Source organism: Corvus kubaryi, unplaced genomic scaffold, assembly GCF_017639235.1.
Source record: "Corvus kubaryi isolate FWS band 111438036 unplaced genomic scaffold, C.kubaryi_AGA036_p1.0 37232, whole genome shotgun sequence".
In the NCBI taxonomy this organism is placed as follows: domain Eukaryota; kingdom Metazoa; phylum Chordata; class Aves; order Passeriformes; family Corvidae; genus Corvus; species Corvus kubaryi.
This window is the reverse complement of record NW_024581066.1, coordinates 3,230,153-3,246,566: the sequence shown is the minus strand read 5'-3', so window position 1 is coordinate 3,246,566 and position 16,414 is coordinate 3,230,153. Positions and strand designations below refer to the sequence as shown.

General features: G+C 37.2%; 1 protein-coding gene across 3 annotated transcripts in view; it reads left to right on the top strand.

Annotated features, from left to right (window-relative positions):
* PLD5 (phospholipase D family member 5) overlaps positions 1 to 16,414 on the top strand; it is a 176,878-nt gene that overhangs the window by 109,446 nt on the left and 51,018 nt on the right. For all 3 annotated transcript variants that reach the window (XM_042022993.1, XM_042022994.1, XM_042022995.1), the window contains 2 exons: positions 2,179 to 2,347; positions 10,453 to 10,567. In XM_042022993.1, coding sequence (XP_041878927.1) covers positions 2,179 to 2,347; positions 10,453 to 10,567 — 284 coding nt within the window. The remainder of the gene's footprint in view (positions 1 to 2,178; positions 2,348 to 10,452; positions 10,568 to 16,414) is intronic.

Below are 16,414 nucleotides of genomic sequence, written 5' to 3'. Positions count from 1 at the left end.
TGGGAAATTTTGGTCACTATTTGTTCAAGAGAGTGGTGTGCACTTTTAAATTCTAGCTAAATCAGAACTGCATTTGACATTATTTTATTTTTGAATAATCATTTGATATTAAGAATGTCTCTTAAGCATATTCAGAATGACTCTTTCCCATGTTCAGAGGGGATTGAGATGGGCATGGAAGATTCCAGAAAGAGGTGCATTCATTTCTCACCTTTGCAACTGGATTACTGAGGGGGGTTATATGTCCTCGTAGAGATCACTTTATCTTCTCAGCTTCAATTTCTTGCTCTTTGAAGGTGGCCATCCTACAACTCTCCATAAAACAGTTCTGGAAACTTGGGCATGTTAAGAGCTGCAATATGATTAGTAATTCTAACTATAGAAAAAGAACAAGCCAGGCTTTCAAGGGATCTAACCACAGTTTTATGAAATTCTGTAACAGAATTATTGGCAGAAGTAAGCCTAAGCCCCTGAGTGTTAGAGTAAAATCGTTTATTTCTAAATGTTTTTAAAAGGGCACTCAATTTTTGGAGCACTAGTTATTTCAGAAAGTTTGTAAACAAGGTAGGTAGAATGTTTTAGAATGAAATATACTTTATGGCATAAAAACAATCTAGTTGCGTTTTTAACATTCTACAGTTTATTTGCTGATTTACAACTCCATTACTGCAACGTAGCTAAGTTTAATGGTAATAAATAGAATAGTGTGTTCAAAGTAAGATGTGAAGAGTGTCATTGGTAATTGCAGCTTAGTGATACCTATGTTTGACAGATTTTGGGGACTAAGAGAACATACAGGAGGAGCTGTGCCTGTTCTGGTTTGGGTGGTGGGATTTTTTGCCAGGCCGGGAGATTGAGAGTGTGGTAATGACCATGGGTTGATTTTATCACAGTTCTTGCTGGGTTTTCCTAACATTGTTTACAAGTACCAGTTTTCAATCTTTTAATGGATTCACTTCACAAATGTGCTTGATATTCTGAAATACCTGTAAAAGTTTCCATGTGAACCCTCTAGGATAAACTAGAAAATACTGCACTAACATTTTTTTCCAAGAGTCAAAATATGTACAATTCTCTTTTACTCTGGAATTCTGTAATAATGATTTACTTAAAGTTTACAAATTATATTCATATTACTGGAGTTGATAATTAACACTATTGATAAGTACAAAAACAGTGTGGAAATGCTTGAGGTACTTGTATTCTCCAAGTTCCTACTACACCTTTCCTACATCTGGTTTGCATCATTCACAGTAAAAGTGGCAGATGTTGGGAGCATTTATTTGAAAATTTACCTAAAGACAGGATTGAAGAACTTGTTTGACTTAGCTTCATTTTGAAATTCCTCTATTGAGTGTAGAGAGAGGCTTTACCTGCTGGAATTTAAGGAAATCTAGCAGTGAGGTGGTGTGCTGAATGAAACACATCATTTCCCTGAAGCAGAGGAGCATATTTTGAGCTGACAGTTTACTACAATGCTCGTTTGGCTTCCTGGATGTGATTGTATCCGTATGAATTTCTGTAGTCTAATTTGAAAATGTTTTGAATACTCTAGGCAGTAAGATCAAAGAGCTTTCCAAAAAAAGCAGGAAGCTAAAAGGTCATAATTCTTTTTTTAACCACTGGATCCCAGTTAGAGCCTTACACAGGTAAACAAAAGCAGAAAAATTGGGTAGCTTAGAGCAGTTGGAAAGGGAGAATTTGTATGTAGGGACTGCGATGTAATAAAATATCCGTTGTAAAAGCAGACCTAAGAGAATGCCAGGGAGTGTACATCTTGCCACATTCCTTAGAGAAAAGAAAATATATTCAGAGATGAGAATGGCAAAGCAAGAGGAGATTGTTTCATTCTTCCCATCCTCACCTTAAGCACTGATTCCCACTTACTGTGTTGTAAAAAATAACATTTTCCCTGTGTAAGCTAATTTTGCAGAGCTTCAAAAGCTTGATTGGCTTTGCTGCGTTAGCAGTAGGTCATTTCTGCACTTCATTGTTCTGGGAAGTGTGGAGCATGACAGTCATGCTTCAGAGAGAGTTGCAGGGTGGCAAACTGCTGAGAGCCTCTGGGAGCAGATGTTGAACCCCAGGCCCAAAACATGACATTCTTTACAATTTGGAACCTTCTAATAAAGAAAAGTGCTTTTGTTAAGTGGTTATTTTTTCCTTATCTATTCTCAGGGTTGCTCTTGTGGAAAATATTCCTGAAGGGATCAACTATTCAGACAGTGCACCATCCCATTTGTCTCTTTTCCAAGGCTGGATGAATTTGCTTAATATGGCTGAAAAGTCTGTTGACATAGTATCTTCCCAGTGGGACCTCAATCACAGCCATCCATCAGCATGCCAGGTATGTTCTAGCCTAACGAAAGAGTGGGACCTTAACAGTCTGTTCTTATTGTCAAACTATTAATTTTACAGAACTAAAACCCTTCCCTATAGCAGAACTATTTGTTTGGGTAGTCTAAAAATTCATTTTCTTATGGGGATTTTCCTGCCAATAGAAAAGTTTCTGAGAGTGGTGGTGTGCTTGGACTAGATAACGTTCAACACATACTCACAGCACTTCCATCTTAGGGAAGAAAGGCATTGTGTAACCTTAAGAAAGCTGTCAAATTGTATCTATATTTGCACATCCACCTATTTGGGAATATTCATGAATCTATGCAATTATTTTCTATTGGTGTTACTGATGAAATAAAAAGGCAAGCCTGTGGATTAATTTTCCAGCCAAATAGAGGGATAGACTTACAAAGAACAATATAGTATCAGATGATTCATAGCTTTTCAAAATTACTCTTGGGAGAGAGCGGTGTTTGAGACTTCTGCAATTAAGAACAGAATGAAAAATCATAAATCATAGTGAATAAGGCAGACATGCATTACAGTGATGCTGTGCCAACAAACACTTTATTCTTGAGAGCAGTCCTCTTAGAAATATGGTCAGGAAAGGTTTCCATTTAGCATCACTTGAGAAACTAAGATATCAAAGAAGTGATAGGCTGAGAGTATCTCCTCTTTTCCACTAGATAGATTGTTTGCCAAAAGGAGCCACTCAGCTGACATGAAATGGGGCTAAAATGACAGCCAGGTAACTGTAAGGACTCAACTCTATTATACTATGGCATAAACTCTTGGCTTTCCTTTCTAGTTCTGTTGATGCTGTGCAGTAAAAAATGCCTTTTGGTAGATGATAGGCAAATCCTGGTATTCTAACCAACTATATTCTGCTTCTTTTGAAATAGACTGTAGCCTAGTTGAGCAGCATACATTAACTTTTCTTCAGAGTAAGTTTGCTGCCTGTCCATTTAAAATACTGAAAATATAAGGTGAGCAGATGAATATAAAATGTAATGCAAACCCTTCATTTCAGAGTGCTTATAAATATTGGAATATGGTTTGTAAATAAATTTATGGAATATCAAAATATTGACTTTTTTCACAATGTAATTATGCAGCTAAGCTTTATTTAAATTTATTGCCTAAGTAACTTCAAACACATGTACTGTCATTCAAGCGATGAATTCAAAGAGATGGTGCCTTAGATGTTTCTAGGATGTGCATGAATTGATGTGTGCATGAATCTTTCAAAAGTATTGTCTGAAAAAAATTCAGCCTGTCATTTGCTTCAAAACTGGCAGAGCCTAACAAATCCCAAACAGAGGACAAAAAATAGTGAACTGGAAATTGGGATTTCACTAGTTAAGCATCAAATCCACATTCGCATTGCAAAGTAAAAACTGTAAGATACTATTCAGCAGGGAGAAGAAGAAGAGACATCTAAGAGGTGAATTTGGTCTTTTGTCCTCAAATGCACAGTTAAAGCCAGAAAAATGAAACATTTTTCATAATATTCTGTTTGAGTTATCTTCTTCTGCCTGCTAGTAGTCTTACAAAAATGAGTAATTACTTGTGTTTAAAGGCAATTAATATTCCAGTCATTTCCTCATTTATACAGCAGTGTGGGCTGAACAGCTGATAGATCTTTCTGTCAAGCTTGTCTATTCATGCTAAAACACTGTATTGTTATTGGCCAGTCTGATTGCTAAAAAATTGCCAAGAGGCAGTGTTTCTTAGCAAATTGCTGCCCCAGAGAATGTACACAAAGCTCAGTCTGAGACAGGGAAGAGAGAAAACTTGAATCATTACATCTGCTTTCTCCACTTGGTGAAATGAAAGTGAAATTTCAGAGGAGCTTCAATAACTATAATCCATATATATATATATTTATATATATATACACTATAATTGTTTGAAGAATAAGTCCAATGCCCTCAAGTCTTTACAGTTTGAGTTTGGGGAAATTTTCCTAACATAGCAGGAGCATTATGAAAGGTAAGGGGATAAGATGTAAAACTCCCAGGTAGTACAGTGCTTAGTGAATGAGTTCTAGTTGTTCTGTGAATGATTCTTGTTTTTTAGAAACTAAGGACATATCCATTTTCCATATGGACCCACATCCTGCTCTATAATTAGCAATTCTCGTTTTATGAACAGTCAAGGCATATTGGAAAGCAAGGTTTTCCACAAGAGCACTTAACAGACATGGGTTTTTGAAGGAGAAAAGCAGAGTTGGCTAGATTTCTTTTTCTTAATTAGTTGCAAGGTTTAACTACATTCTCTATGTAAGTCTGTGTAGTCACATACCTACATGCATCCATAGATACATGTACACACACATATGGGCAATATACATATTGAAGAAAAATACAGCAGGAAATTCTGCGACTTTGTATACACACATACATGTATATGCCAAATATATGTGTCATCTGTATGTATACATATCGTCCATCTTGTCCAAATATATATTGGACATACATATATATATATATGTATATATAAATGCACACATTTGCATATATAAAATTGCAGAACTTCCTGCTGTATTTTTCTTTATTTTTGTTTGGGGGTACATTACCTGGTGTCCTTGACTCTTGCTTGTCCATATTTTGTTGTTAAGAATCTGAATAAACATTGAATGCCAACTGAGCTGTCCAGGTCACAGCAGCCACACTCAGTCATCTGAGATGATGAGTTTTGCTAAATTGGATTCTCTAAAGGCAGACACATGATGAGACAGTGTTTCTGTGCTTCAACAGATAAAGCAGTCAAGTAAACAAATACTTGCTTTGCAAAATGGTGAGTTCTCTCTACACTGCTTTTATCATTCAGAAAAAAATCCACATATTGTGGTGACTTTGTGTTGTCATATGTGTGTTTTCAAGATAGCAGGACAGTTGTCATGGAAAAGCATTGAGGTTTTTGTGGAATGTATGTGACTCTTCCTGTGCCAGTTTAGAGATATTAGAGGAAAATGGAAACATTTTTTTGAGGATGGCTTTTGATTCATTTTCACTGAAAAGAGAGAGGTGAATACAAGATCATTCCAGTTCACAATTTTCACAGTTCATTTCCTCTGGCTCATCTTGTATTTTGAAACTTTAATTTAGAATGACCTTTTAGATTTCCACGAAGTCCTTCACAGACTTCAGTTTGTTTTTCACAAATCAGAATCAATGCCTCATGGCTTATTGGTATTGCCATGAGTATGACACAGCTGTCCCTGGATGGATATTTGGATGAACATAAGATGATTGAAGGGTAGATCTGCATCTGATTTTCACAAGTATCACATAAAAAATAGATTCTTCTGATTTTGTTCACCAACGTACTGCACATCTCCCAAATGGCTTGATGGGAGGTGCCCCATCCATCTGATACTTTGTCTCATGTAAGGCAGCTGTCCAGATTTGTAATGAATCTCTGATGAGAAATCGTGAGTCACTCACACATGCATTGCCCAAGAAGCTTAAGTGATTTGTTTGGTAGAGCAAATGTTAGTGAAAGAGCGTAAGTTCCCTTCCTTGAAAATTATTAAAAAATGGAAATAAATAAAAAAAGAAAAGGGTATCTCCACACCTAGCAGCTCCCAGCAGAAATTGGATAGGATGAGCTATAGACATCTATCAGCTCATCTTTACACAAACATCTCCCCTCTTCAGGTGGTGGTGTTTCCCTGGTACTGACTGAGGCATAGAAAATAAATTCCATGAAAGGAGTTTTCAAAATGAAAGCATATTCCCTCCCTTTGCATTAGTTGTTTGGTTAGAAGAATTGAGGAAAGCATTTAAGTTTCTGAAGTTCTGTATTAAATAGCAGCAGTAAAAGTTAGGATTTCTTGGTTTATTTGCTCTATTGGTTTCTGCCAGCATGCTAGGGTTTTTAGTGATGTTTTAGAAATATACCCAGAGGCTTGATTATAGGAAAACTTGGGGGAAAAAATAGTAGAATTACATCTAAAAAAACCAGAAGAAAAGTCTGTGAAATAACCAGGTTTTTTCTGTGGGATTAAAAAGATAAGCATTTTCTGAACTGTAGGAATCTGTGTTACTGAAGAATACAATAAAACAATTTGAGAGTCTTTCAGTAAATACAGCGTTTTCATGTTTGTATTTCCCCATGTTATTTCTAATGAGGAACCTATGCTGATAGAGACGAGCAGGCAAGGGAAATCAGCCAGGCTACAATCAGCTTGTCTAGAGACTGCCAATAAGTTGCTTTGGGGGAAATTTCAGGACATTTTAGTAATGACAGCTTTCTTTTTTTTTGGTTTTTTACATTCACCAGTTTTCTGTGGCAGGTAGAGTTGGAACTGATGTTTGAGATTCGTGATAGTTTAAAGCTACCATGCAAAAGTCCATTTTTTCATGTGATAAATACTTTTTACATTCATATTTGTCACTTTTGGTAAGTTTTTTTCAAACAGGCCAGCGAAAAGTGTAACAGAAAATTTTATCAGGATAAGCAGATTTCTGATGGTATTGTTTGTTAAAATGCAGATATTGGTATAAGGTAGCCACAGTTTCATAGCACTTGGCTGCTCCTATTTGTCAGTCCTCACAAGCTGGGTATATAGAAATGCTTCTGATCACTGTCACGTAGCCGCGCAGCAGCCTGGTATTGTCTCACAAAAGGAGTGTGGTCTGAATGACAGCATAAGGGTTTGTATTCAACAGAAGCATTTCAAATGTTCTGACAGCAGTAACAAAACATTTCAGACCTTCCATCCCATCTTTTTTCCTTTTCATAGAACGAACCAGTAAAATTACAAGTAAACATGTCAGAAAGTGTAGAAACGGAGTTCCAAATTAATATTAATGGAGAAGAAGTCTAGGTTCTTCAGCAGTGAAGGAAGAATTTCTAGTAACCCTATTTACTTGCTTTTAAAAGCAAGTTGTGAATTTTTCATAGTTTGGTGTGTCTAGCTGAAGCCTCGGTGAGGGTATGAATGCCTGCTGAGGGATGATGCAGTGACAGGTGAGACAAAGGGAATTCTTTCCAATTCTGTCACGGGTGGTGGTTTTTGTGTACCTGTATAAACACAGATATTTGTGGTGAGTGCACTCCTAGTTTTAACCATCACTACTTAGAGATACTTTAAATATTGAATCAATTTGAGGTTTTACCATTTATAAACATAATTGAAAAAAAACAAACTGTAAATGAATAGTCTGTGGTGTCCCTGATGGGAAAACAGATGCATTTTCAGAGAAGATGGTTTCATTGGAATGCAGGGCTGCACTCCAAGCGATCTATTAACCCATAGGATGGGCTGTTCAGCAGCATGGCCTGTAGGAGACAGCTATGCTTATGTTGGTTACATCAGGGAGTACTAATATCAAGGAAAACTCAGGAGGTGCTGCCAGGTTCTTTTTTGTCCAAACTACAGTTAATACAGAAAGTCCAGGCTTGTTTATCAAAGCTTTTATAAATCATATGTAAATCTCCTGCAGGTAGAAGTGACAGTAATATCCAAAAATAACTACCATAGGGAAATAAAATTAGGAACCATCCCCCTGAAGCAATTCATTTTATCAGTTTTAGAAATTAACTTTCTAAGCATTTCTTTATCAGAACAGCTAACGCATTAATTTGTATTGATAATGATAATAAGTTTCCGTCAAATTTATGAATGCATTTTCCACGTTTATTTTTGTATGCTAGAGCTTTCTGCTGTACTTCTAGACAAAATCAGTTTTTATAGATAACCTAAACAAAACCAGTGTTTATTTTTCTACCTAGTAAATGGAATCAACATAGAGAACCTTTCTGAGTAGCTGTTTCTATTTATATGTATATTAATTATTATGCATAATGCAAACCTTTTAGTCCTTAATTTTCCCCGCTCACTTTTGCAAAGATGTAGCTAATGAAAACCAAAACTGCTGGTGTTTCCAGTGGGGGAACCCATATGAAGCACATCCAAAGGCTGGCTGAGCTCTGACATGCCAGGAGCTGACACTTTGGGTTAGCTGGGGGATAGGGCAAAGCAAGGATTGGGAATTCAGCAGACAGCAAGGCAGCGATTGCTGTTCCCATATTTCATTAGAGCCTAACAGTGCCAGACTGTCGCACTTGCAGGAGAAACCCTCTGGGAGGGAGCAGGGCGCCCAGGAAGATTGGTCAGTGCGCCTCCGCTGCCCCAGAACTGTGTTGGAGCAGCTGCACAACTCCATATGCAGCATCCATCTCCTCCCCACTCTTATCTCATTAGTTTTTACATTCTCTGTAACATCTGCTCTTCTTCTTTAAAAGATCCAGCACAATCTCTGGTATAAGAATTAAGGATTTTTTTTAGCTTGATGAGGTATGTGAGGGAAAGCCACTTCTTGACTTAGACAGCAACTCAGGGCTCTTGGGTGTGTGAGTTAAAATCATGGATGGCATTTCTTGCATATGGAACCACCTAGTCACCTTGAGAAATGCTGAATCTGAGCATGAGAAGCATTTGGAACTTCATGCAAAGAATGTTTTTGTTTTCCTGTTCTGTTAGCTATTCTTCAATGCTTTCATTATGGCAGTATTGTGTTCACTGCTAAGTTCTTGAGAGCCTTGGGACGAGCAGGGAGCTATACCATGGATTTGAGTGAGCAAGCAGGCATACATTACAAAAGTCAACCAAACAGTAGTTCTGTTTCTATTGCAGCTTCTGGCCGATGGGTAATTTTGAGGAAGCTATATTTTAGGAGGATGGGTATTCTTATTTTGCCACATATATTCAAAATAAGTGACTATTAAAAGATAGGTCTGTACTGTAGACAGGGGAGCACTACTTTCTGTGGCTATGTAATGCTTAAGGCCCAGCAGGCCCAAAGTATCAATCTGTGCAGTCAATTTCAGGGCAAAGGTTGGCTTTCCACTGTCTGCTGCTTATGGGTTTTCAATCTGTGGGGAGGGCTTTTGTCTGAGGTTTTGTTGGTCCATGCTACATCATATTACATCATCCCAAACTGTTCTTGGTTTGGTCATTTTTGTTGAATTGAAAGATCCTTTTAAGATTCTCAGAGTAACAGTTATTACAGAGAATTATGTAACGGTTCTGTGAAGAGCTTTATCTTCTGCCTGTTTGTTTGAAAGTTGATGTATAGCTGTTGCTTTTTTTGTTTTAGCTTTACCTTGGGACAAGCATTACATTGAATCTAAAGTGAACTGTGTAGGTAGGGCAGGCATTTTGTCAGGTGCATAAGCCCAAAGTCTTTGTGTATTGGAGTGCTAATTGAAAGTGGTGTCTGAAGTAGCAAGTTAGAATAGCAGCAAGGAAATGAACTTTGTCTGTAATTGTAGTAACAACACAGGAGTAATACACTGGAGAGTCTATTCTTTATGTGGTCTAGTTGGATGTTACTAACTTAACTTTTTAAATTTAATTTAAAATACTGAACCTAAAATTTAAACATTTACAATGCAATCAGAAGTTTTGCTTCTTGTTAGTTTCTTGGATATGGAAAAATGTGGCAATTTAAAATTTTATTTTTCATGTGAAACAAATGTCTTGATTTCTGTTTTGACATGTATCCACCTCAGTATGACATTCCCTTTCTTGTTCTGTGTTAGAAATAGGATTTAAATAATAAAATTTTATTTAGTATAAATAGTAAATGCGTGTAAAATACCTAAAAATCATAGTTTTCCTTCATGGTGTAACTCATCTAAAGATGAGCATGCAGCTACTTGGAAATGTGTTGTACTCTGGTTAGAACCACTTGCAAAAATATCACTCAATACAGAAAAAAAATGTAATAAACTCTTTTCCTTGAACTTTTAATCCTAAGTCAAGAGGCTGTGATTATTTAGAAGAAAGTTAATGTCAAAAAGTGCGCATGCAGCATAAAACCCCTGGACACTTCATTTTCTGCCTGACACCTGTCACCTCGTCAGTATTGCACAATCTGGGAAAAGGAAGCAACCTTTTTGGCCTTTGGAACAGTATTTCTCCAAGAAAACGAATTTGAGTTGCTAACCTTTAGGGTAGGTTTAATCATATCTAGGAACATAGTTACACAGCTGTTGTTTATAATGCTTTTGTTTTAACGTGCCTCTTTAATTTGTTGATATGCAGTTTGATCAATTCTGTGTCTTAAAGCTTCTCCTTTCCTTTAATGTTCTTCCCAGGGTCAGCGTCTTTTTGAAAAATTGCTTGATCTGGCGTCCCGAAATATTGAGATAAAACTAGTGAGCGATAAACTGCCCATGGAATCAAAGGTATTAAACGACTTGAAAACAAAGGGTAAGACCAAGGTCTTTCTGTTGTCCTGCCATTGACTGCTGCGTGATGTTCCTGTTATTTAAAATGCAGACTCGGATGATACATAAAATGCCCACTACTGGTATTGAACTATTACCCTATAAACCTTTAGCTTTCTCGGGTTCGTAGATGTCAATAATCTGAAACTGTTACTGTAGTTGATGTTTGCAGTTTGCAAGCAAATAAAAAGGCAGTACATGATTAGATAGGTGTTTAAATTCCCTGTAGCCATTTTAATAGTAGGCAACATAACCTGAGAGTCTGGGGTAATACTTTGTGGGACAAGATATTTTTCCTCTTGAGCAACAGCAAAGTAAATTTATAAAACAATGTGTATGGTACTGATGATTCTGATGCACTGGACCATTGGTCAGACTTAGCGAGCTGACAAGGTTTTCTGTGCTATGTGTATTTCTTTGGTCTCTGCTTTCCTAATTGTTACTTTGAGGTGCAAAAATCCCTATCCAAAGAGGGATTGTGCATTGGCACTACATGAATAAACTTGTTTTATATAAAACTATGTGGAAGCTAGTGAAGAGATTTTAAGAATTGCTGAAAGAAATTTGTCTCTCTTAGGAGTTTTAGCAATCTCATACACATTTCTCCTGTTAGTTATCTGTATAATCTGATAAAAGCATGATTTTAAGGGTAGGATACCCATTTCAAAGAGCAAAAAGAACCTATATATTTTGATGGTGATCATTTTTGACACAGATGCCTATTTGGATTACAAAGAGAAATCAAAAAAATTAATTAAGCAAAGGACTTGTTATGGGTAGTAGCACCTTAACATAGCATGACTGTTCATGGTAATGAATAAAGAGCACCCTCTTCCAACAAAAATCAATCTATATTTGTTTGAATTCCTTATAACCTCCTCACTGCACAAGTAAAAGAATATTGCTGATGGAAGTCCTTATCCCTGAGGGAGATTGGCTTTTAAATCAAGAATAACATGTTATTTAAATTTAATAAACTTAAATTTAATTTAAAAATTAGTAACTATAGACCCTCATCATTTCATGACACTGCCTGTTTCAGGGATTTGATTATTTCTGCTACATAACCAAAAGAGATATCGATCCTCTGATAACCAGTAAGAATATACCAAATACTTTGTCAGATATATGTGAAGTATCTTTTTCTGATCTGTTGAAAAAGAAACAGGTATTTTAACATCAATGTCAGTGAAATTATCTTTGAAAAAGTTGTTTCTTTTCCCTGTGATTCTAATATCCCAATTCCGGTGAGTCAGAGAATGGGAGAGGTGGGCCTGTACATTTATATTGGTGTACTGGCAATAGATATTTTAACTATCAATTAAAAATACCCAATACCAAAAATTACCCTCTTTCAAAAAAAGATGAGGAGAAATTTTTAGCTATAAAAGGGGGAGAAATGTTTAACACATCCTTCAGTTTATGTGGGAATTAATCCAACCTGTGAGCTTTTTGAAAAAAGACCAAACAACAGAGCAGAGGCTTTTACAATTTTGCTAGCTTCAGTTTCCCTTATGCCTTTTTCAGATTTCTGAGACAGGAAATCTTACAGTATTCAAATGAATTGATCAATATATTTGTGCTCTGAGCTACAAAGGATTGGAGAAAGTTGCTAGTAATTCTTGTGAGTTTTGTTTTCATCATCTTTGAACCCTGGAATTATATATATCACTGTGTACTGTTGGCCTGTCTCAAACATCAATACTGCAACTTCTAGAATTTCTCACTAGGATTTTTTTTTTCTTATTCCATGTTTTGGTCTGCTAATTTCAACAAACTCTGATATTTTTATTAGAATGTCTTGGTTATGGCAAGGTGATTGCCAGCTCTGTTGCAATTCTTTCACTCATTTAGGTTTGTTGTTTGGTTTTTATCTCCATGAAAGGTAGATAAATCTTTACTTGGTTTTGCATTCCTGAGAAGAAATAAATTAGTTTTAAATTCAGTCAGATTTAGTTGTCTTAATTTTATGTTGAAATGAGTAGACCTTATATGAGCAGTTCATGGTATGTCCTGCTTGTGTAAAACAGAAGGTCAGTGGGAGTCTAGCTTAAAAAAAAAAGAAAAAATACCAATAATCTTTGCTATGCTGTCCTGGAAGATCTATCTACTAAAATTATTAATCTTTTTGCATGTGAGGGGCTGGTCACCTGCACCCTCAGAAATCAGTCAGGACCGATTGTTGAAAGGGAGCTGTGCATTATCATGTGGACATATATCCATGAAGACAACTAATTTTTTTTTTCCTGCAAGTGGTCAGATTTGTCTTTAAAATATGCCATGCCCCCTTTTCAACAGATACATTCCTCTCTTGGAGAAGAAAGCAATAAATGTTATCAGTAGCTCAGCCAAGCTGTGAAGCATCTCAAGATTGAGAACCAGAATGTTTGTCTGAACAAACCCAAACCCAGACTTGTGGTGGTGGTCTGAATTAGGCAGCGGAGAGTCTAAACACTACTCTGGGTTTCATCAGCTGATAAGCTACTCTGATTGATCCTAAGCAGCAAATGTGCTTGGCACCTAATCCATGGGCAGTAGTATGGACAGAAAGCACATACGCAATCAGTGGGACTCTGGGAATTTCCTGCCTTTCTGAGTCTGCCTTCACCTTGCTAGGTGGGCATAGCCTTGGCTCTTCTTTCCAAGGCAGGTTGTATGCAAGAGTCAGACTGTCTCCAAGTTGTTCTGCTGATTATGAAAGAGAATTGCTATTTCTTGGAGAGGATGGAAGAGTCTTGCCTTTCTTTTCAGCAGACTGAGTGATCAGAACCCCTGAGCTGTGCCCTCATGTGGTGCAGACTGGTTCCTAGGGCTAGGGCAAAGGATAATTTGGCTGTTGGCCCCGGATGCACCTGCTAATATATTGCCCAGGAACCTTAAAAGGAATCTTCATGTAGCACACCCTGTCTGCTTTAAGTAGCCTTGATGAAGTGGAATGGGTTTAAACACATGGGATTGCTTGGAGACCAGTACTTGGTCATCCATATGTTTTCATGCGGTGTTTCAGCTTTTTTGTACAAGGAACCACGGTAGGTTCCTGTACTGCTGCATCTCAACACAGATGTTGAGACTGTTTCTGCCAGACAGATTATTCCAGCACATCTTTCCTTTTTCTAGACAGGCATGCATCAAGTCCCCTTGCCTCTTCTCCCCCTTTCTGAAGAACTGTAGGAAGCAAGGGTACATCCTACCTAGAGTCCTCTCCACACATCCTTCCTCTCCAGCAGCTGTCCCTATTGATTAATAGAGGAGAAGGTTGAAATCTGACTTCAGATGTGGGCTGATGGGGTAAGATGAAGCATAACTTACATGGATGGGGGAGCAGAACTGCACTGATGTGGAGTAAAATAAAATCAGTAATTCACAGTTGCAGTGCTAGTGTAGACATCTGAGCTAGCTGTGAACCTGCAGGTTTGTCATCACTCCAGTGACTTTTTTTTGCCCTGTTTATGCTATCCTGACTTACTTGAGGTAGCTGTAAAGCAGGGGAGATTGATTACAGGAATCCAATGGCTGCAGTGTGAAACATGGATTGATTTATTGTGCTAACACATACCACACCTAGAGCTGTGGCGGCAGGATTCTCTGAGTGCTGAGGTCATGTACATTTGCTAATAATTGCTGGACTGTGGGAGTGTTATTTAGTTGCAAAATTAAGCATGCAAAAATTAGGAAATACTAATCCCATAACATACATTTATGATAGACTTTAATTACATTATCAGATTTTTGTATTTTGCACAAAATACCTGGCTGGTACTCCTTGTAATCTTGCCATATTAATCAGAGGGTTTTCCTTTATATTGAATGAGAATGCATCAAACATTTAATGCCTAAGGCAGTTGATGTTCATTCAGGGGATATTATTTCTGCTGGTAATGGCTAGAATCTTTTTTTATCTTCATATTTAATATGTGTCTCTAGGCTTTCTTCATTGCACATCTGCCAGATCCTGCACTGAATGCAGAATGATTAATTTCCTCATAGGCCTTTCCATGCTGTTTCTCACTGTGGTATCTGAGTGCTCTGAAAATACAGTATTAATTAATTTATTTTTACAACATGACTGTTACGTGAGGTTTCTTGCTCCTTCTGTCTCTTGGAGACAACCAGTGATTGTTAGTGGCAACACAGGCACCAGAAGCCAGAGCTGAGCATTTGTTTTCTATAGTCACAATTAAAATTTTAAAAAGTATATTAGTAATTAAAAAAAATTAACCACATGTAAGTTCTCCCAGCTCATGTTGTCAAAATTATTACTAGACAGACTATAAACAGTGATGTTATTTTTGTAGGACATATGTATATCCATACTATGCATATCTGTATATGACTCTTGTGAAAGGTAGGTCTGTCTTTAGACAGAATTTGGCTCATTGTGTAAACAAACGTTCTTCTTTATCCTCTTCATACTGTGACAGTAGCTTATTAATGCTTGTTTTCATGGTTATTGTTTTAGCCTTTTCTCAGCTGTGGCTCAGTCTACTGGATTGAGACATTGCTTGTAACCCTCCCCCTCCTTACACATAATTATGTACCAGTCTTTGTTCATCAGTAACATTTCAATAGCACTGTCTCCAATTAGCAGGTTGTATTATTTCTCATGTGTACAGAATCTAAATCTCTTACTAATTGCAATCTTATTTTAGCTGACAGTGTTCATGATTTTTAAGACATTCCAATGGATTTTCCTTCTTCAATTTTCATTGCTTGCTTCCTTTACTATTTCTTTTTTACCCCAATACACCTTTTTCATTAAGCATCTTTCATATACTTGCAAGGGATATTTTATCTTTTGTCAATGGTGGCTGAGGCGGGTAAGAAAAGAGGAGTCTGTCTGTGTCACAGTGTGATTTAAGGAAAAAATATCATCTAACTCAACTAATCACTTTTGAGTATTAGCAATGAAATTGGAGAATAATAGGAATTCATTGTCATAGGGCAGGATCCAGTAACTAGATCACACGTGCAGCTGTTGTTCACTGAGGAGTTCATGTACATTTGCCCAGGATTACACTTTCTCCTAATTAGATACAACCAAAACAGAAAAACTAAAAAGTTACATTGTTGCAGGGTGACAAATAAATGAGTAGATAGTAAAGCTCTAGAAATTTTTTATGCATTGAGTTGTGCTCTTTAGATTACAAACACTAACAGATACCATTCCGTGACAAATTAAAACAGGTTGTATCTGGGCAGCTGCATGATCCCAGCTTCCTCTTTGCTCTCCCCACCATATGTTGTCCTTGCCTTCTTCCTTGCACCAGTGATCATGTGGTAAGACAGTTCAGGGGGCTGCTTTGGCTACAGACTGCTTGTTTTTTTGGCTAGCTTAATTGTCATTTGCTTTAGATTTCTGCCTTACTCAGCGTGTGATCTCACAGGCTGGGGATAACACAGAAAAAGGAAACACATAGCTGGGGTTGACAAGGGAGGAAGGACCACTGGAACCTGGTTGAGATAGGTTCAATCTGCCATGGCACCAGAGAGCTCAAGTTCATGTAATATCAAGGGACTCTTAAGAAGTTTGAGGGTTTCCTGTACTTTTCTGTACTGTCTTAACATAAGTGTAGCACAATGGGCAGCAATAGTGAATGTGATTTATATAAATTATGAAATGTGTTTAATTCCATATTCTGTCTGCTTCTGTTGGCACACTTACGGTGCTGCATAGTTTTAGAGTTGTGGGAGCATGAGCTTTTACCTTTGGCCACAATCATGTTCCCTTTCCCTATCTTCTTGTGGGAGAAGGGAAGATGTAATTTTTAACATACTGTAGAAGAACTGAAAGGTGTTTGTTATGTCATAGAAAAGATGGAGATTGTCTGGG